We start from the raw sequence: 22,785 nt of genomic DNA, 5'->3' as shown, positions 1-22,785 counted from the left end.
CACACCGAAGGCATTAAAACAATGAATTAACACATGTGGAATTATGAACATAACAAAAAAATTGTGAAACAACTGAAAATATCTCATATTGTAGGTTCTTCAAAGTAGCCACCTTTTCCTCTGATTAATGCTTTGCACACTCTTGGCATTCTCTTGATGAGCTTCAAGAGGTAGTCACCTGAAATGGTCTTCCAACAGCTTTGAAGGAGGTGCCAACGATGCTTAGCACTTGTTGCCTTCACTCTGCGGTCAAGCTCACCCCAAACCTTCTCGATTGGGTTCAGGTCCGGTGACCGTGGAGTCCAGGTTATCTGGCGCAGCACCCCATCACTCTCCTTCTTGGTCAAATAGCCCTTAAACAGCCTGGAGGTGTGTTTGGGGTCATTGTCCTGGTAAAAAATAAATGATGGTCCAACTAAACGCAAACCGCATGGAATAGCATGCCGCTGCAAGATGCTGTGGTAGCCATGCTGGTTCCGTATGCCTTCAATTTGGAATAAATCCCCAACACTGTCACCAGCAAAGCACCCCACACCATCACACCTCTTCATCCATGCTTCACGGTGGGAACCAGGCATGTAAAGTCCATCCGTTCACCTTTTCTGCGTTGCACAAAGACACGGTGGTTGGAACCAAAAATCTCCAATTTGGACTCATCAGACCAAAGCACAGATTCCCATTGGTCTAATGTCCATTCCTTGTGTTCTTTAGCCCAAACAAGTCTCTTCTACTTGTTGCCGTTCTTTAGCAGTGGTTTCCTAGCAGCTATTCTACCATGAAGGCCTGATTCACACAGTCTGCATTTAGCAGTTGTAGAGATGTGTCTGCTGCTAGAACTCTGTGTGCCATAGACCTGCTGTCTAATCTGAGCTGCTGTTAACCTGCTATCTCTGACGCTGGTGACTCGGATGAACTTATCCTCCGTAGCAGAGGTGACTCTTGGTTTTCCCTACCTGGGGTGGTCCGCATGTGAGCCAGTTTCTTTGTAACTCTTTCATTTCTTGAAGATGATGGCCACTCGTTTTTCCGTACCTAGCTGCTTTTTTCTTTCTTTTTTTCTTTTTTCCATAATACAAATTCTAACAGTGTATTCAGTGGGACAATCAGCTGTGTATCCACCTGACTTCTGCACAACACCACTGATGGTCCCAACCCCATTTATAAGGCAAGAAATCACACTTATTAAACCTGTGAAGTAAAAAATATTTCAGGTGACTACCGCTTGAAGCTCATCAAGAGAATGCCAAGAGTGTGCAAAGCAGTTATCAAGGCAAAAGGTGGCTAATATGAAAAACCTACAACATAACAAATTTTCAGTTGTTTCACTTTTTTGTTATGTATATAATTCCACATGTGTTAATTCATAGTTATGATGCCTTCAGTGTGAATCTACAATTTTCAAAGTCATAAAAATAAAAGAAACTCTTTCAATGAGAAGGTGTGTCCAAACTTATGGTCTGTACTGTATATGTATATATATATGTATATATATATATATATGTATATATATATATATATATATATATATACGTGCAGGACTGTCATGCAGGAAACCCAGGTTCGATTCCCAGGGCGGAATGAACAATTAATGGTAATGGAAAAATGGCAATGGAAATGGGGCAATTCCCATGGAAATGGGGCAATTACCATAACAATGACGGGCAATTAACATCACCCAGTGAGGGTCCTTGGGCAAGACCCTTAATGCTAATGCCTACCTCACAACATGAGAGACAATGAACCACATGTCATGCCGGCTCAGACGTCGCCCGGCCAAACAAGGTCTGCGTCATGTGCTGAGGGACCAGAGCACCCTGATGGAAAGTGGGTTACTGGAACAAGACGGAAATGGACTAGATGTGAGAACAAGGTTCTGTTAGAATGCTACTACTCGAGTAATCCCACCCAGAGGGGTAACATGCATAGAATGTGGAATGAATGGATGCTTCGAAACCCACAATCAAGGCTAACTGCCAAACAACTGGTAGCCCAGTGCTCTAACATCCACAAACGGCAACTCGTATCACAACTTGAGATTGAAGCGATACAATACAATGCCATGGGAGAGCCAGAACAGCAGGTCAGAGAGGAGGTTATACCACACTCCCACCCTGAGATTGGGTACACAGCCCCAACAACCACAATTCCGCTGAGCAAGGCAGCAACTGACCTGAAAGACAAGATCATGTCTACAATGAACACTAGGCAACCCCGACACCAGCTACAACGGTTAAGTGATGTACCGCCTGAAAGTCTAATGGAAACTGTGAATGAAGCATTGAGGGCAATTCCTACCACAACCATCACAGAAACCAATGAACTGGTTTACACTTCAGCAGCAGTGATCCTTGAGATGCTTGGCTATAAGAGCAACCATAGAAGAAAACAGTACCCACCATGGAAGCAACGGTTAGAGGCCAAAATCAAGGCAACTCGGAAGGATGTGAGTAGGCTGACAGAGGCTCAAAGAGGTACAATGAAAAAGTAAGTACCTAAGAGATACAGCCAGATGCCCATACCTGAAGCACTGGAAACTGCCAAACAAAGGCTCCTAGCCTTGAGCAGCCGCCTAAAGAGGTACACAAGAGACAATGAAGCCAGACGAATAAACAGGCTCTTCGCAACTCAACCTGCAAAAATGTACGCTCAGTGGCAGGGTCAAAACAGCCGAGCAGACCCACCAAGGCTGGAAACTGAACAGTACTGGAAAAGTATATGAGAGAAAGAGACAGCACACAACAGCAATGCCCAGTGGCTGGTCTCTCTGAGAAAAGAACATAGCAACCTCCCTGAACAGAATCCAGTAACCATTACAGTGGCAGACATCCAAGAAAGAGTCTCAGGTATGAAGAACTGGACAGCACCGGGCCCTGACATGATACATGCCTACTGGATAAAGAAGCTTACAGCACTCCACAAGCGCCTGGCAGCACAAATGAACTAGCTGCTAAGAGATGGGACTCACCCCGAATGGCTAACGGAAGGGCGAACGATCCTGATCCAGAAGGATCCCTCAAAGGGTGCAGTCCCATCCAACTACCGGCCAATTACCTGTCTCTCCACAACATGGAAGCTCATGCCTGGCATCATTGCAACCAAGATAAATAGGCACATGGATCAATTCATGAGCAACACACAGAAGGGCATTGGTAGAGACTCCAGTGGAGCCAAACACCAACTCCTGGTCGACAGAACAGTCGCTCAAGACTGCAAGTCACGACACACAAACCTGTGCACAGCCTGGATTGATTACAAGAAGGCCTATGACTCAATGCCACACACATGGATCACTGAATGCTTGGAGCTGTACAACATCAACAGGACTCTAAGAGCCTTCATAGGAAACTCAATGAAGCTGTGGAAAACCACCCTTGAAGCCAATGGGAAGCCACTTGCACAAGTGTCCTTCAAATGTGGGATTTACCAAGGTGATGCTCTGTCCCCACTGCTGTTCTGCACAGGTCTAAATCCCCTCTGCCAAATAATCAACAAGACTGGCTATGGATACCGACTCAGACTCAGACACCGCGGAGGGTGAGAGGGGCGTTTTTTTTTTTAAAACGCCCCTCTCACCCTTCTGCGGGTGGTTTTCTCCTCCAAGCTCGGGTCCTCTACCAGAGGCCTGGGAGCTTGAGGGTCCTGCGCAGTGTCTTAGCTGTTCCTAGCACTGCGCTTTTCTGGACTGAGAGGTCTGAGGTCTTTCCAGGCATGTGTTGCAGCCACTCCTCCAGCTTGGGGGTTATTGCCCCGAGTGCTCCAATTACCACAGACACCACTGTCACCTTCAATTTCCATGCTCTCTCTATTTCTTCTCTGAGTCCCTGGTATTTCTTCAGTTTCTCATGTTCCTTCTTCCTGATGTTCCCATCGCTTGGCACTGCCACATCAACCACAACGGCTTTCCTCTGTTCTTTGTCCACCACTACAATGTCTGGTCGGTTCGCTATTACCATCCTATCAGTCTGGATCTTGAAGTCCCACAGTATCTTTGCTCTCTCATTCTCTACCACCTTCGGAGGTGTTTCATATTTTGACCTTGGGGTTTCCAGTTCATATTCTGCACACATGTTCCTGTATATTATTCCAGCCACTTGGTTGTGGCGCTCAATGTATGCTTTCCCTGCCAGCATCTTACACCCTGCAGTTATGTGCTGGATTGTTTCAGGCGCCTCCTTGCACAGCCTACACTTTGTGTCTTGTCTGGTGTGGTAGATCTGAGCCTCTATTGCTCTGGTGCATTTTTTTCTCTTGTATGTAGTGTGAGCGCAGACAGAAATATTGTATTTGTGTTTTCTTTTACAAGTGTAGCCCACAAATGCTCAGTTCAAAGTTCATAATTTCATGTTTCATAAGTTCATGTGTTCACCCACGACTGCTCCGCTATTCATTCCACAAATCTGGTTTTAAAGTTCGCCGACGACACCACCGTAGTGGGTCTCATATCCAACAATGATGAGACTCACTACAGAGAGGAAGTTCAGCACCTGACAGGATGGTGTGCTGACAACAACCTCATCCTGAACACCTCCAAGACCAAAGAGATCATTGTGGATTTTAGAAGGACTAGAAAGGTGGCACACACCCCCTTCCTCATTAACGGGGAGGAGGTGGAGCAGGTGGACCACATCAAGTTCCTGGGAATCCACATCACATCTGACCTCACCTGGTCGCTGCACACATCCCACCTGGTGAAGAAGGCTCAGCAGAGACTCTTCTTTCTCAGGAAGCTTAAAAGGACTGGACTTTCATCACAACTTCTGGGGAACTTCTACAAGGCAACCATAGAGAGCATCCTCTGTCTGAGTGCTACGGTGTGGTACGGGAGCTGCACCGCTCAAGACAGGAAGGACTTGGCCCGGGTGGTGAAAACCGCACAGGAGATTGTGGGAGGACCTCTCCCACAACTCGACTCAGTGTATGACAGCCGGGTCCGACGGAAGGCTGGTCGTATTGCTGCAGACCCCACCCACCCAGGACATAACCTGTTTGTACCTCTTCCCTCTGGGAAGAGATACATGAGCATCAGAACTCACACTAACAGACTGAGGAACAGCTTCTTCCCAAGAGCAGTGAGGTCCATCCACCCCCCACCCCCCCCACACATCACACAACTGGGTCAACGAAACCGCCCCCTCCCCCCAGACTTAACATAACCCACTAACCCCTGTCAGCACACAGCTGACAATGCTCTGACTCTATTTTAAACTGTGTGCAATATTCATGCTGTATGTGCAATATCCATTCTAATGTGGAATACCCACTCGTGCAATATTCACCCCACTCTACTGTACAGTATTTAAGTATTTATGCCTTATATAGCTCCTTATTCTTATTTTATTTTATTCTACCTTTTTTATATCGAGAGTTGCTGGAAAAAATTTCATTGTGCTCTGCAGAATGATAATAAAAGATTCTGATTCTGATAATCAAAGTCCTGCACTTCTGCTTTTCCTTTTTAACGACTGCCAAAAAACACTTTTTCTTCACCTCTTTTTTCCTAGCACTGGAGTCAACAAGTGCTGTTGACCTACAACATGGCAGCCTAAATCTGGTCTTTGAGATCTACTACCCTGCCTGTCCAGATTTTCCTGCACTTCTTTAATAACCTGAAACAGAAGTGTTCAGTCAAAGAAAATGGAAACACTAAAATCAGGTTATCAGCAGCATGGGGAGAAAGGAAAGCTGGAAAACAGACAGGGTGGTAGAATTCCTATTATTATACTATGACATTTGTATTAGACAACAATCCTAATTTTATTTTATTTTTAATCTTTATTTTTTCTGTTCTATCCATCTGGATATGTGTGTAATATTTGAAGTTCTAATAAAAAACAAATACAAACCTCTCAGGAAGGGAGGGGGTAATAACTTCTCAGGAAGGGGGGTGAGTAACTGTACTGGGTAGTTAGCAGAGTTGTGCTGCTATGAGAGAATGGATGATTCTGTTCTGTTGTGAGCTTCATTCTGAGGGGTTTTACTTCTCTCAGCAGAAATGAAAAACTAGTTAAGTTACAATCATTAGCTGGATCATTTTCTATAAGCGGGTAGTTAGTAAAAGACGGGAACGGGTCAGTAATGAGTCAGTGAGGAAGATGAATCATGATTCACAAATCAGTACAGTGACTCGACATCATTGAACAACGCGGCCATGACTCACGCATCACCACTGAGCTTTCGGTAAACTGAGATTGCAGCAGAGGAGGAGAGCCCCCCTCCCCAAACAGCTGAACTATAGACATCCTGCTATTGATCACTGGGAGGACAAACAGAGAAAACATCGAGGAGCTTTAACTGAAAACATAGAAGAACTTTCTTCAAGAAGGTATGTGACACTAGAACTCATCATGGTCATTTATTAAAGGCACATAATTAGACCATCATTTCTAATGCATAGGTTGCTGCAGCAAATTAAGCCTCATAAATAGACAAAAGAAAACAATATTAAGTTATGGAAAAGTTAATGGGACAAATTCAGGAAATGAAATTATTACTGACAGAATGCTCCATGGTCCTTGAATTCATGCCTGGAATTTAATGCCTTTTTGGATTTAACCACATATTTCTATCACTCTCTCAGGTGATTAAGTTCAACAAATGGCTTTGTTCTTCAGATGTCCGTGATAACAAAAAGTCAAACTAACACGCAAATAAACAAACTTAAAAACCAAGTTTGGACGTGACAAATTAGATAACAAAAAGGAAAATACTGGCTGCATACACCAAGAAGAGTCCAAGGAAACAGCTTTGTTCCTGTTCTCTTCTCAATCTTTCTACCACATGGACCTTCTATGATTGAACTGTTAAAAAAAATCTCATTAAAACAAAGGTTCAGAAATACACAGAAAATACAGATAACATGAAATTAAAATACCAAACAAACTAATTACAAATGCTAACACTGATGTTGTGGCCGTTAAAATTCCAGTATACAAAAAGATGGGATTTGGTGTCACTTATTTCAATGTTAATTGGTACATGTGCATTATGTAAAACAAGAGTTTTATTTAATATACATTTACTGGCCACTTTATTAGGCACACCTGTACCACGCAAATTTCTAATCATCCAATCAAACGGCAGCAAGAGGATCTGCTCCAGTTCAAACCAAGCAACAGGAGCAACAGAATGGAGAAGAAAGATGATTTGAGGGGGGTTAAAAATAGAAAAATCTACAGCGTCTCAACTAATTCACCCTTACTTACCCTCAGTTTTTGTTTAGGTGTTCTCTATGACCTCTTGCTTGCAGCATGCCAGTAGAAATAATGTGCAAGATCATTTTAACTCTACAGGCTCACAAAATGGTCGAGAACCTTGATACTTTGTGTGGGCCACTAAAGTTCCCCATTTAGGAATGTGCCTTATTCTGCATGATTGATTTGGATCTGGTTTCACCTCTCATGACTTTCCTGACAAATCTGCAGTTACTTGGACTTGAAACTAAGACAAAAAGGCACCAGATTGTGCCCCCTTGTGGTTGATTAGATATCTGACAAATAAATACTGAATGATTTTCCTCCTTTCCCATCATCAGTCACTATGGCATCCATCAATCCTCTCTCCAAGGCCAACATCAGCTTCTCTCTGGCTATGTTCAGACAGCTGAGTGAGGACCACAGAACTACAAACATCTTCTTCTCTCCATTCAGCATCTCTTCAGCTCTGGCTATGGTGATGCTGGGAGCCAGAGGTGACACAGCCACACAGATGGCTGAGGTACAACTCACATACTCTAAGAGTTTCTGATCTTCTGATTTAAACCACACAAACATTACATTTTAAAAGATCAGTAATGTTCACAGCATCTTTGTAACACATTTACTGTTTACAGTGTTTGAAGACCCAGGACTGTCAGGAGGAAGTCCACTCTCTGTTCCAACAACTACTGGAGGAGCTGAACAAGCCAAGAGCTGGGTTTCTGCTCAGTGTTGCTAACAGGCTGTATGGAGAGCAGTCTTTCCTCTTCCTTCAGGTCAGCATTTCATGAAACACTGACAACATTTTTACTGGACTCTGACTGTCAGTCACTGGAGATCCAGGACACTGCTGACAGTTGATTTATCTCCACACAGTGACTTAATCGTTGCTGGATGGTTTCATGTGTTTTCAGGAGTTCTTAAAACAAACCAGCAGCTGCTACAATGCAGAACTGGAGTCTGTGGACTTTAGAAACAAATATGAAGAAGCCAGGATCAAGATCAACAGCTGGGTGGAGAAGCAGACCCAAGGTGGATCTCACTCACGCACCATCAGTGTGTCACATGATCCTGATGTTCAACACATTCTGGAACAGAGATTCTCCTGGTGGATCAGTGTGTTTCTGATGCTGATAGTCTGCAGTTTTGTCATTATTTTATGTATCATCATTTATTGTTACCAGATAAAATCAAAGATCTGGTGGGGGAAGGCATTCTGAACAACACCACCACTCTGGTGTTGGTCAACGCCATCTACTTCAAAGGAACCTGGGATCAACAGTTTCTGGGTATTCGGACTGAAAATGCTGAGTTTAGACTCAATAAGGTAAAAACACAGATAAAAACACAAAGTGACTGATGTTAGTCTGAGGTATTGACCTCTGAACTAACATGAACACAAACCTGAAAATCTGACACAGTTAATCTAAATACTTGCACAAAAATATATTCAAATGCAAATATATGTTTTTAAGAACAAATGTGTGTTGACATATTCTTGGATATGAGAGTGTTTTTTATGTGTTTGATTTCTTAGAAAGACAAAAGGCCTGTGAAGATGATGAGACAGGAGGCCAAGTTTCCTTATGTTGAAATTCCTGAAATCGACTGTCAGGTAAACAAACACATAACCCTTTAGCTCAGTATTTTTCAACCAGTGTGCCGCAAGATGGTCAAGTGTGATGTGGGATATTGCCCTCATTAAACGATATAAAAACATTTTTCCATCTCCAGGATATCAGCTCTTTGTTCATCCAAACAGGCCCTGATAAAACACTGAGAAGTTAGGAATATGACAGATCATAAAATACTTTTTTCTTTGTCTTCATTTGATTCTGTTAAAGACATGATAAACATGACGGTACCACGATTTAGCTGCAACTAAAGCTGTTTTCTGAAAAATCCCCTTTAACACTCTCCACCAATCATTCTTGGAGGCTTAATCACACGTCATCAGTCTGACCAATTAGAAGTGGTTAAAGTCTTCACTTTCTTGTTCCGATTCTGCTCATAAAGTCGCTCAGTTCTAACAAAAATACCAGCTAAAGTTCGTCTTTCGCGGTCTAGCTTTCCGTGGGATCCGGTATCAGACCGTGGAACAGGTGAACAAATCAATGAAGCTCAGAGAAGTGAGTCAATTATTGCACTACATCTCCCATGATGCATTGGGTTAAAGTGACAGCGTCTCAGCGCACAATGAGTCTTCGTTGTTAAACGTCTTGAAACCACAACGAACACACATAAAACAGTTTTTAAATCTTTTAACTTAACTTTTATTCCATCTTTTAGAAAAAACAGCTGCAACTTCCAGCTTTTTCTGCCACAATTATCACAAAAATGCATGTGAGATTGTGGAGGGGCCATTGATCAATACAGTCTATGAGTTTCTCCTTGTTTTAAAATCTTTTTTTTGGATGCTGGTGTGCCGCGGGATTTTTGTCGAGGTTAAAGTGTGCCGTGGCTCAAAAAAGACTGCTTTAGCTGATTCTTGATTGAATTGAATGTTTTCCCTCCCTCCCTCATCATTTTCTGTATATTTGTCAGTATTTTATTCTGCTTGAATGTCTGAAACTCTGCTGGACAGATCCTGGAGATGCCTTACGAGGGGAAGGAGCTGAGCATGCTCATCTTTTTACCACGGGAAATACTAGATGAGAGCACAGGACTGGAGAGGGTAGGACTTTCACAGAGACTGATAAAGACCAAACGTGCAGGCACTGACATCTCTAATATTTACTGTTTCATCCTCTCAGCTGGAGAAACTATTGACCTACGATAAAATCATGGAGTGGACTTCTCCAGAAAAAATGGATCTGACTGAAGTCGAAGTGTGTCTTCCTCGATTCAAGATGGAGGAGAAGTATAACTTGAAGAAAGTGCTGACTCGCATGGGCATGGTGGATGCTTTTGATCAAGCAAAGTGCAATTTCTCAGGTAAGATATGTGAAAGCTCACAGTTTACTATGTCAAATGAGTGTATTCACAGAATAAGGTTTGTCAGCTCTCTTTGATGTTTACAATTTTCTCCAGTTTTCACGTTTTTATTCATTTAGATCTAGACTCTTCTGGTCCTCTGTTACAGGAATATCTGCAGCCAAAGATTTATACCTGTATGATGCCATCCACAAAGCGTTTGTGGAGGTGAATGAGAAGGGAACTGAAGCAGCTGCTGCCACTGGAATGTTTATGTGTAATTCTTCTGGTAATTTGAAACAGCAATACTTTACTGCAGACCACCCTTTCCTCTTCTTCATCCGTCATAACTCCAGCATGAATATTCTGTTTGCCGGACGCTTCTGCTGTCCTGAGTGAGATCTGTGATCTTCAAAGAAAACTCAGCCAGCTAATATTTACATTTATTGCAACAGCTGGAACAGATTTCTTTATGTCAAAAATTGAAATTTCCTTTTCTTTTCAGCATTTAAGTTAAAATTGTAACATTTAATAAAGCAGGAGTCCCATTCAAACATTTGTTATTGTCCATTTTTATCAAATCCTGCTTGATGAAATCACATTAAAGTTGAAGTAACTGGTTCCTGTAATGAGCCTGTTTTCATTTACAGCACGTCAGCAAGATAATAATCCCAAATCTAAGATCAGCTACAATTCATTTTAGAGGAGATAAATAGACTGAATAAAAACATCTGATAATTAACAGTTTTTTTATTTGTAACAAAAGAAAAAGCAAAATATCCTGAAGAAAACATCATTAAAAGCAAGTAGAGGTAAATTTAGCCCATGTGCAGCCAAAAGTAATATAATATAATAATATATATATAGTAATATAATAACTCAGGAAACCGCTGTCAGTGTTTTGGATGTATTTGTTCAGTTCTACACATGCACAAATATCCCACTTTAATCTTTTTGTGTCCAGATCATACACAGAAATAATTTGAGGTGAAAAAACAAAATAAGTATTCTTAAAAATATGACATCAATTACTAAATGTCCAAATATGTATAGAGAAAAAAACACACAAAAAACAAATATTCTTAGAAATGTTAAAATAGTTGAGTATGTTTAAGAATTGTTGGTGTGAGTATTTTAGAAACTGTTAATCTGATGGGATTTTCACCCACAACCATCTTTAGGTTTTCCAGTGAGTGACAGTTCTGTGGACAGAAATACCTTGTTGATGCCAGAGGTCAGACGAGAAAGGCCAGACTGGTTCCAGCAGATAGAGAGTTATTTTAAAAGAAAACTGGGCTCCTCGTGTTTGCCTCAGACTTGATACTGGAATGATTTAAAGGATAATGAATTTGGAGCCCATAAACAGCTGAGGATCTAAATGTGAAGAGAGGCAGAAGGGGAAAAATCAAGTGTGATGTGTGCAGCCAATGTGGGTTTTGTCACACAAAGAAAAGTTGTCGCTGAACTTTCTGTACGTCTGCCTCCTATAAACCAGGCAGCTGTGGTTACACTACATGGTTAAACATGTTTAAAGGATATGTTGCATCTGTGTTCTCTTTTTTTAGTGTAGCTCACAAACGCTCACTACAACTTTCAGAAAAACTGCCAGTGGCACCCTGTAGCTCATGATAGCGTAAATCTGGCCTTTGAGATCTAATACCCTGAACAACTAATAACCTGAACCAAAAGTGTTCAGTCAGAGAAAATGGAAAGACTCTAGTCAGGTAATCAGCAGCAAGGAGACAAGGGAGAGCCGGAAAACAGACAGGGTGGTCGAATCCCTAGTATTATATTATGACATTTTATTTTAACAAAAATCCTAATTTTATTTTACATCTTTATTTATTTCTGTTCTATCCACCTGGATATATGTGTAATCTTTTAAAGTTCCAATAAAAAATAAATAAAAACCTCTCAGGAAGAGAGGGGGTTAGCAGATTTTTAGAAAGGGGGTGTGAGTACCGTGTTTTCTGAACTATAGAGGCACCTGTATATAAGCTGCATCAGCTCTATTAAAAATAAAATAATATACACAGTACAGAGCAAAGGTTTGGACACACTTTCCCATTCAGGTGTGTCCAAAGTTTTGGTCTGTAAACTATATATATATATATATATATATATATATATATATATATATATATATATATATATATATATATATATATATATATATATATATATATATATATATATATATATATATATATATATATATATATAGTTTACAGACCAAAACTTCATATTTGTCCAAATTCTGTTCGTTTATCTTTAAAACCATTTTGTAGCAGTAAATGTCAATATTGCTAGTAAACCCCAGCTTCTTTTATTCCATTATATTACACCAATATATCCACAATGAACCTGAAACTTCCCATAAAACTCATTTCTGAGTGGTAATTGTAAATCAAATCAAATCAAACTTTATTTATAAAGCACTTTTCATATAAAAATATAAAACAAAGTGCTTTACATTAAAACAACAAAATATAAAAACAAGCAAGCATTAATAAATAAATAAATAAATAATAGGGCCCCCCTCCCCGTACCTAGCCCCCCACGCCTTTCACACCTCCCACTCTCTAACTGATGGAAAATGACAATGAAAAATAGGCTGTAAAACATATGCTGAGCACAAAAACATGATGCGGGAAACGCTAATAATTGGAACCTCCCCCCCTGTGAACAGCCGCATAGACAGCCAAATGCAACATCATTGTATTCAGTATTTGTACTGCAAAAATGACAACAATTGAGATGGAACCGTTTTTATGTTTTCAAACATGTACAAACAAAATACAAATGTATAAATCCAAAAATAAAGCAAATACAATGTCAAAACAATGTAGAAAAGGGCTAAAAAAAAGACGAAGCTCAACTGAACTATAATTTTCCAAAGATTTATTCCAAGGAGTTTCACTATAATATGTTATAACTCTTGTTATCTTTGTTTTAAACTAATAATTTCATAGCCAAAAACATTTTGAAAACTTCACGCTAAACCTTGAATGAAAACTAAACCAATTAAGGGGACAGTTTCCTTCCTGCGTTATTGTAATCAACCAATGTGACTGGCAGATTCACCACTGAGTTTAGAGACGAACAATGATGTTTGCACAAAATACATTAAAATACACATAAAAATGTCTTCAGGAACATATGTGTGCAGAAAATCATTGACGTATTCTTGGATATGAGAGTGTTTTTTATGTGCTTGATATCTCAGAAAGACAAAAATCCTGTGATGATGATGAGACAGGAGGCCAAGTTTCCTTATGTTGAAATTCCTGAAATCGACTGTCAGGTAAACGAACACATAACCCTTTAGCTGATTCTTGATTGAATTGAATGTTTAATCTTTGTTTAGATTTCATCATTTTCTGTATATTTGTCAGTATTTTATTCTGCTTGAATGTCTGAAACTCTGCTGGACAGATCCTGGAGATGCCTTACGAGGGGAAGGAGCTGAGCATGCTCATCTTTTTACCACAGGAAATACTAGATGAGAGCACAGGACTGGAGAGGGTAGGACTTTCACAGAGACTGATAAAGACCAAACGTGCACACACTAACATCTCTAATATTTACTGTTTCATCCTCTCAGCTGGAGAAACTATTGACCTACGATAAAATCATGGAGTGGACTTCTCCAGAAAAAATGCCTCTGACTAAAGTCGATGTTCGTCTTCCTCGATTCAAGATGGAGGAGAAGTATAACTTGAAGAAAGTGCTGACTCGCATGGGCATGGTGGATGCTTTTGATGACAGAAAGTGTAATTTCTCAGGTAAGATGTGTGAAAGTTCACAGTTTACTATGTCAAATGAGTGTATTCACAGAAGAAAGTTTGTCAGCTCTCTTTGATGTTTATGATTGTTTTTTATTCTTTTTTATAATTTATGTTTTTATTTATATATTAACCCTTCTGTTACAGGCATGTCCGGGACCCAAGACCTGTTTCTGTTTGAGGGCACCCACAAATCTGTTGTGGAGATGAATGAGGAGGGAACTGAAGTAGCAGCTGCTACTGAAGCAAGTTTCTGTTACTTGCACACTACTGCAAAGCAATACTTTACTGCACACCACCCTTTCCTCTTCTTCAATTGTCATAACCTCAACAGGAATATTCTGTTTACTGGACGCTTCTGCTCTCCTTGGTGATCTTTTCAAAGAAGCGAATAACCTCAAATTTTTTTTTTTTAACTAAGAAATAAAAATCACATGTTTCTTTATTCCAAGTAGATGTTAAATAAAGGTAACTTTTGGAGCCAAATGGTTTTTTATAGATTTGTGTATCAACAGACGTCAAGGGGCTTAACATTTACATTTACTGTGACAGCTGTAACAGATTTCTTTAGATCAAATATTTTTTATTTTATTTTTTCAGCATGTAAGCGAAACACAAAAACAGTTAAGTGAAATGCTAAACTTTTGGATAAATTGTATCATTTAATAAAGCAGGACTCCTATTTAAACCTTGTTCTTGTCAGTTTTATCATATCCTGCTTGATCAAATCACATTAAAGTTGAAGTATCTTGGTTGCCTTGTCCCATTTACAGAATTGTCTGTCAGCAGGATAATAATTCTAAATTTAAACCCAATATCTGCCACAACTAATGGGATATAATTATATTATAAAAATAATCTCCTATTTCTTTTTTTTCTATGGTATACAGTAGAGATTAATCATTCACTTTCCGTTTATTGGTGTAACATATGGTTTGGTCCTAAACAGAGAATTGTGGCATTTGTAGTATTTAGTACATGAAGTGTACTAAACTGCTGAAGCCAGCTCATGTCTACAGAGGACGAAAACTCTCCAGAGGCCAGAATTGGAAGAATGTGATTTGGTCAGATGAAACCTCCATCCATCCATCCATCTTCCACCGCTTATCTGGGACCGGGTCGCGGGGGAAGCAGTCTAAGCAGAGAGGCCCAGACTTCCCTCGCCCCGGCCACTTCCTCCAGCTCCTCTCGGGGGACGCTGAGGCGTTCCCAGGCCAGCTGAGAGACGTAGTCTCTCCAGCGTGTCCTGGGTCTTCCCCGGGGCCTCCGCCCATTGGGATATGCCAGGAATACCTCTCCAGGGAGGCGTCCAAGAGGCATCCTGATTAGATGCCTGAGCCACCTCAACTGGCTCCTTTAGGTGTGGAGGAGAAGCGGTTCTACTCCGAGCTCTCTGCGGGTGACCGAGCTTCTCATCCTATGTCTAAGGGAGCGCCCCGCCACCCTACGGAGGAAGCTCATTTCAGCCTCTTGTATTCGGGACCTTGGTCTTTCGGTCATGACCCATAGCTCATGACCATAGGTGAGTATTGGAACAAAGATTGACCGGTAAATTGAGAGCTTTGCTTTTTGGCTCAGCTCTCTCTTCACCACAACGGACCAATACAGCGACCGCATAACTGCGGACGCCATTCCGATCCACCTGTCAATCTCACACTCCGGTCTTCCCTTACTCGTGAACAAGATCTTGAATGACAGTTGAACGTGAACATGATGAAACCTAAATAGAAGAAATTACAATCACTGTGTTTGGTCAGTGATCCCTGTTTTGCAGGGTTACAAAACCTTACTAACTAATTCTCACAGGTGGCAGAGATTTTTACGCCGGATGCCCTTCCTAAAACAACCATGGATTTTATTCAGGCTGGGGACTGGCACCAGGGACCCAGAATTTGGCCCCTTCATAGCTACATAGTTAGGGAGTAGCATGAAGGGTCTTACTCAAGGACCTCCTACACAATTACAAAAGATACCAATTAAAAAAATGATACCAAAAAAAGAACAATACATTTAACCCTAACTATTTTATACTTTACTTGGACATTAGGTGGTGGGACAAGGGAAAAGTGGCATTTTAGGTTAGGGTAAAGTTAATATTTTGACTGTAGTCCCCCCCCCCACACACACACACAGTCAAGTATACTATTTTGCAACACAAATTCACAGAGTTGTATTTCCTTATTTTTATTTACTTACTTTTTTTCAAAAATAAATCGCTGCTTAAAGACTATTTGCCGGTTGCATCTGCAGTCAATTCTTTTGTTCTTTAATAGATGTTTGCCCATATAATTGCTTGTGCTAAACTCTAAATACAATTTATTTTCTATCTTAAGAAACTTTTGAACACTCATGTTTTGTGTGAATTTAATTTCTAAGAAGAGAAAGAAACGGTCATTTGGGTTGACATACTCACTTTTCCAGCCGTAGCTGCTTTTTTTTTAACTTTATTTAACAAACAGTTAGTACAAAACAAAACACAATTTTGCAAAGTAAACTTCAAATATGCCAGGGGAGCATACATATAACATGCCTTTGACATAAAAACATTCAGGTTTCTACAACTTTCATACAAATATACAGCTTTCTGGTTAAGGCTTTTAGAGAGAGATACATTTTAATTTATTTGATAAACACAGGGGAGAAAATAGAAGATAAAGAAAGTTTGCATTTCTGAATATAAAATTAGCCTAATATAATAATAATATTAATTATGAGTTTTTTATTTGAGTCCAAGTTTTTATTATGAAAGCCAAAAATTATATATTCAAATTTCAGAGTAAAAGTGGGGTGGGCATGTTTTGATTAACTGTAAACACTTTTTCCAAAATAATTCTAATTTCATTACAGTTCCAAAAAAGATGGTTAATTGTTTTTGGTTGTGTTTTGCAAAAATTACAGTTAGAATCAATTGTTTTAATGTATCTTTGGTGGATTGGTGGGGTAAATAATGTTAATTATTTAAAATAAACTTTCATTTTATTATTTATCATAAACTTTTGGGTCACACTCCAGCCTTTTCTCCAAACACTGACCAAACCGTCTCTAGTAGTTTTTGTTACATGGTACAGAAATGACATCTCTTTGAAACAAGACAGATATTTTATTTTTGTTTGTTTTGTTCATGTGGGTAGGAGTAAAGCAGATTTTTCCTGTGTTTGTGTATTTTGCATCCATAGAGGGCATGTCTTCATTCCTAACAGTTGTTTGAAACATTTTGCACATTTGTTTGGAAACAGCATTGAACACAATGGCATATTCTTAGGAGTCACAACGACATTGCCGTATCTGCTTTTGTTTTTGTTTTTTTATTGAACAATTGCAACATACAGAACAAAAAAATGCAACAATTATGCACATATAGTACAATACAATTCTGAATACAGAATAAACGTGTTACATCCTTAGGAAGATTCTAATTATTAGTAACAATCACAAAAGGGAAAAAATAAAAATAAATAAAGAAAATAGAACTAAACATAGAAAAAAAGGAAAAAATAGATAAAATAAAAAATAAGAAGACAAAATGCGAGAGTAAACTTTTCCAAGAGATTTACAAATGTTAATTGTTTTTTGAGCTTTTGTATTTTTAGAAGCTAAAATTAACTTTAAATATTGCTGCAGCTCCAGTTTGAACACAAAGAAATCAGGTTTTTTATTGGAAAATTTGCGTTTGTGAATATGAAATTTAGCCATAATCCGGATCTGCTTTTGTTTGACAACTTTCACCGGCGTGATGACGTCGTCGTTTCCCTTAATGTTCTCGCTTGCGATTGGTCGAGATTTGAAGTAAGAACGTCAGTTCAAGGTCCGTTCGTAGCTCCGCCCCCTTTTCGCCCTGAAGGAACCAACATGGAGACAGCAGGCAAAGTGAGTTTCCACAAACTTTAGCAAGAAACGTAGCTGTTGGCTGTTCTTCTCTGATATAACGTGAGTGTGCAGGAGAACGATGGAAATGTCCGTGTTGAGTTAGTTTAAGCGAAAATTTTCATTGCTGTTTGCAGCAATGTCGTAGCAAACTTTGCTACGAAATTGCTGCAACAAAGATTACCCCCCCCCCCCCCCGTCTATATACACACACACTCACATTCTGCACACAACCGTGGGTCTTTGATGGGTGAGCTGGAACTGGTATTTGCAGGATTAAAGTAAATTCCCTTTGGTGGAGAAAACAATGTCTAAGGTTAGGTTAAACTATTATCTGGCTAATAATTTTCGCCCTGGAATCGTGAGGCTAATTTATAAATTTTTTAAGAAAGAAAAAACTGGAGCTTGTAAGCGTTACATCATAGTTGGAGAGTCACTTTGTTGCTCCCTGGTCTACTGGGTGGCCATGGTGCAGAGGTAGAGCAGTCCAGAGCAGTGTTGCATGGGCTTCAGAGAATGCAGAAAAGCATTAGGAAGGGGTCAGAACATCAGTCCTTGTACAACTTAACCTTTGTGCTATCCTAGGCACTTTAACATTGGGAGTTGGGTCATCTAGACCCACTAGACAGTGCTCTGAACCTTTTCTCTTCAATGATTTGTGATCTTCACTGGTGTCCATGGATTACAAGAAATCTTTCCACCTTTATCCACCTTTGTTATGGTAGGGAGAACACGTCAATGTAAGGGTAGGGTCTTCTAAGATAGCACAAGGGTTATAGTCACAAACACCGATTTAAAAAAAATAATGCATGTAACAGCTTCATCCTGATGTTCTTTTCTTCAGGTTATCAAATGTAAGGCAGCTGTTGCCTGGGAGCCTGGGAAGCCTCTGTCCATCGAGGAGGTGGAAGTTGCTCCACCAAAGGCCCACGAAGTTCGCATCAAGGTAAACCTGCAGACCACCTTTATATTCAGATTTACATTCAAGGATTTATTAAAAATGTTGCCAACTCTGGACTCTGTTCAGGACTAAGGAGGAGTAGAAGATGGATAATTATTAACAATAAAAAAGGGACCATAATAGTGAGAGACAAAGATCGCTGAACGCCGAAACTCGTTTTCACAGCCAACGTCATCCTTGCTATTGCAAGAATAATTAGTTATGAGCAAAAATAACTGTCTCAACCTCTTAGGACCTGGTGTTCACATGCGTGGACATTACATTTTAGCTTATATTACTACAGTGGTTTTCTGCTTAACCAGGGCCTTGTGACTACATGTGTAGACGGATAGCTCACATATTAGCTCAGGTCTGCAGGCCTTACAGATATTACAGATACATTTTAGCTGTTTTGAACGCCACAGAAGTTCCTCCTCCTCACAGAAGTCGCTATAGGAAGTCAGATGCTTTTGGAAGTCATAGCAGCAGGTATGAATCCCAGAGAAGACAAAAAAAACGCGCCTAACAAGACATCCATGCAACCTTTTCTAATTTAGTTTCAAAATAAAAGCCTTAGTTAAGATCGTAATTGTATTTTTTTTATAACATGAGGAGAAATCACCTTTTCACACAAGGCTGCGTAGGTCTGTACGTATAAATACCTTCAAATAGAAACCGTGTCAGGTTTTATCTGAAACATCAAGGTGTCCAAACATTCTAGTAAATGCAACATTAGGATATTACAAGCATTTTATCACTTTACTGAACCTTATGGTGTTTGGATTTTACATAAATTAGTCTTTCTCAGCTCTTTGCCACAGGGGTGTGTCACACAGATGCCTACACTCTGAGTGGCAGCGACCCAGAGGGGCTTTTCCCCGTCATCTTGGGACACGAGGGGGCTGGAACAGTGGAGAGCGTTGGTGAGGGGGTCACTTCATTCAAGCCAGGTGAGCAGCCTTCAGCCGAAACATTAATACTTTGAAAACTTTACCTAAAATGTCACTTCTGATGTTTCTCTGCAACTTTTTCCCCCACACAGGCGACACAGTCATCCCGCTGTACGTGCCACAGTGTGGTGAATGCAAGTTCTGCAAAAATCCCAAGACGAACCTCTGCCAAAAAATCCGGTGTGTGTGTCGAAGCATTTCCACACATTTTCTCTGAGGATGTTAATAGTTGAGTCTCTTTGCTCCCACTATGAAGGGTCACTCAGGGTCAGGGCCTTCTTCCTGACAAGACTTCTCGCTTCACCTGCAAGGGGAAGCAGATCTTTCACTTCATGGGGACCAGCACCTTCTCCGAGTACACTGTAGTGGCGGACATCTCTCTGGCCAAAGTGAACGAGAAGGCACCGCTGGATAAAGTCTGCCTTCTTGGGTGTGGCATCTCCACTGGTTATGGAGCTGCTCTCAACACTGCCAAGGTGATCAGAAGATCAATGGAGGGACTCCTTTCTTCTCTAGAAACCATTGTTTGCCTTCATGGCTCCTTTGTGTCGTCGCAGGTGGAGCCCGGTTCGACCTGTGCCGTTTTTGGACTCGGAGCCGTCGGCCTGGCCGCTATTATGGGCTGCAAAGTTGCCGGGGCCAACAGGATCATTGGAGTTGACATCAACCCAGAGAAGTTTGAAAGGGCCAAGGAGTTTGGAGCCACGGAGTTCGTGAACCCAAAGGACCACAGCAAGCCCATCCAGGAGGTTCTGGTGGAAATGACCGATGGCGGCGTCGACTACTCATTCGAATGCATTGGGAACGTGCAAATCATGGTGAGCCCTAACAGTGCAAAAGCAACAGAGCTGAGTGGTTATGCTTGTTTGTTTAAACTTTAAAGTATTGCTGGTTTATGAGGAAATGCTGACAGGAGTGACGTAACCGTTTATCTCAGAGAGCTGCTTTAGAGGCGTGCCACAAAGGCTGGGGTCAGAGTGTCATCATCGGTGTGGCTGGAGCCGGTCAGGAGATCTCCACCAGGCCGTTCCAGCTGGTGACAGGCCGCGTTTGGAAAGGCACAGCCTTTGGAGGTGACCCCCCCACTCCCACCCACTGTTTTATTACTTCTGGTTGTACAAATATCAATACTTTATTTGATGAAGTGGATTTTATGTTCCCTGCAGGTTGGAAGAGTGTAGAGAGCGTTCCTAGACTGGTAGAAGACTACATGAACAAGAAGTTAAAGGTGGACGAATTTGTGACTCACACTCTGCCCTTCGATCAAATCAATGAAGGATTTGAGCTAATGCACGCCGGAAAGAGGTGGGAAATACATTTCATGCTACGCTCACACCAAACGCTATTTATGCTTCAAATTTGCATCCGCTGCCTCTCTTTTGATGCGCATAAATTTACTTTTTAAAGCTTGTCCAAAAAGCTCAGTGGCCTTGTGTGGGACCCAATGCCTCCCTGCTTGACACTGAGCATTAAAGGGTTGGGGGGGTTAAATCACCAAATGGTTCACGAGCCCGGCTGTGTCCGCAGCTCACCTCTCCCCCAGGGGATGGGTCAAATGCGGAGACCAGATTTTACACACAAAGGTGCGTGACAGTTTGTTGACAGGCGTTTGTGGAGAGAGGTACTGGCAAAAATTTTTAGCCTGTAAAGTTTTTAAAGTTTTAAGTCATGTAAGCATTGGCTGTATATGTCATTTACAAAGCACGAAAGTTTGGATGACATTGAGAGATCAGGTTTTTTCATTTTTAAGAGTTCTACAAAAACATTCAGTCATTCAGAGACTCTCCTGGTACAGAGAAGCTCACCATCTACTCCCAAATTGTCTCCCATATTATTCCAAGGAGGAAAAAAAAATTAAAAAACATTTTTATTATTCTCTCAATCAAAATAAGAAACCTGTCATAGAGTTCATGAGAGGAATGATCAGCTTCTCCTCCATGTTGGTTTGGACTCCGCCCCCTGATCGCGTCATGAACCCCTCAAGGGCCAAAGCTGAGTGCTGATTGGTTGACACGATGCATTTTCTTCGCCACAGTTCAGATATTTGAACTCTGAAAACATTGCACCACAGCGCTCAAAACACATGGCAGAACCTCTGATGGCGTCTGTACATTGACTTAACTTTGACGTGTGAATCGTGTTCGCTGTGAACGCAGCTTAAGAACTTCAAACTTCACTTGCTGTTGAGTTTCTTTGGTAAAGTGTTCTCCCTCGTTTTTATTTCTTGCAGTATCCGCACAGTGCTGACTTTTGGAAGTGCCTGAAATGACCATCATATGTGGCCCTGAACTCATCTCTGTCCAGTCATAACAACACTTTAGTGCTGCTATTTTTCAGAATAAAAGCTTTAGCAGCACTATTCCTGTGCAAGGTTTTTTTCCCAATGGTTATTGAGAGCAAAAGAGAAACCTAAAAACATCTAAAGCAACCGAAATCCCTTTCAAATCCAGTTAATTGATGGAAAAAGGCTAAAATGTTTGATTTCAAAAACTAGGGAAAGTTTGAAGAGTTCCAAATGAGGTAGAGAAGAATTGAAATAAATAACTATACACTTTAAAAAACTTGATTCAGCTGGTCATAGAATAATGGTCTCAAAACAAGCACTTAGTTTATTAGAATATGGCTGTTCATCCTTAATACCTCTTTGTAGTCATGTCTTCAATAAAAGTTGAATAAAAATTAACTCTCAAATCACGTCTGTCATGTCTTGGTTTCGAAACTCCTTTAATAAAAAGAAAAGAGAAGTAACTGTTTAGTTCCTGTAGACCAAGGGTGTCAAACATACAGGTGGTTAAGTCCGGCCCACACGTGAAGAGTAAAAATCATAAGAATGTTTAAAAAAGAAAGCAAGTTTCTAGTCTATTCCTCTGGCGAGTTATGATTTTTTAAAGAAATTACCGAAGTGCGCAATTCCGCCACTAGGGGGAGTAAAGGATAAGCAAAACAGATGAAACGGCATAAATCTGCACGTGCCAAAAGCAAAACCTAACAGCTCTGCGTCTGGGTAAGATACACTTTGGTTCCCTATGAGCTTCACCGGTGTTATCTTGCTATAAGGATCATCAGTAGTGACACCCTAATGACCAAAATGTTGTCAAAAAGTGAAGTGGAGTGAGAGCTTTCCAGGAAAAACCATGAGT

General features: G+C 40.6%; 3 protein-coding genes across 3 annotated transcripts; all 3 read left to right on the top strand.

Moving 5' to 3' along the window:
• The first annotated feature begins 6,084 nt into the window (after positions 1 to 6,084).
• LOC101165267 (leukocyte elastase inhibitor) lies at positions 6,085 to 10,688 on the top strand. The gene is made up of 9 exons (XM_004080919.4): positions 6,085 to 6,322; positions 7,532 to 7,713; positions 7,829 to 7,969; positions 8,108 to 8,225; positions 8,378 to 8,520; positions 8,731 to 8,808; positions 9,778 to 9,867; positions 9,947 to 10,127; positions 10,276 to 10,688. Exons 2-9 carry the CDS (start codon positions 7,537 to 7,539, stop codon positions 10,503 to 10,505), a joined length of 1,158 nt encoding a protein of 385 aa, XP_004080967.1. The 5' UTR covers positions 6,085 to 6,322; positions 7,532 to 7,536; the 3' UTR covers positions 10,506 to 10,688.
• Positions 10,689 to 12,861: 2,173 nt separating this feature from the next.
• Positions 12,862 to 14,965, top strand: LOC101170231 (leukocyte elastase inhibitor-like). The gene is made up of 3 exons (XM_020712684.2): positions 12,862 to 13,410; positions 13,542 to 13,631; positions 13,711 to 14,965. The coding sequence occupies exons 1-3, from the start codon at positions 13,300 to 13,302 to the stop codon at positions 13,966 to 13,968; spliced, it is 459 nt and encodes a 152-aa protein (XP_020568343.1). The 5' UTR covers positions 12,862 to 13,299; the 3' UTR covers positions 13,969 to 14,965.
• Positions 14,966 to 17,717: 2,752 nt separating this feature from the next.
• Positions 17,718 to 22,004, top strand: adh5 (class III alcohol dehydrogenase). The gene is given in 9 exon segments (NM_001104786.1): positions 17,718 to 17,758; positions 18,600 to 18,701; positions 19,504 to 19,645; positions 19,738 to 19,825; positions 19,902 to 20,121; positions 20,203 to 20,463; positions 20,583 to 20,718; positions 20,812 to 20,950; positions 21,876 to 22,004. Coding segments are annotated over 9 exon segments (1,140 nt in total). The 5' UTR covers positions 17,718 to 17,740; the 3' UTR covers positions 21,910 to 22,004.
• Positions 22,005 to 22,785: the final 781 nt, after the last annotated feature.

Source organism: Oryzias latipes, chromosome 20 (genome assembly GCF_002234675.1).
Source record: "Oryzias latipes chromosome 20, ASM223467v1".
Lineage (NCBI taxonomy): Eukaryota > Metazoa > Chordata > Actinopteri > Beloniformes > Adrianichthyidae > Oryzias > Oryzias latipes.
Note: the sequence above shows the minus strand (reverse complement) of the source record. Positions and strands in the feature narration are given on the sequence as shown.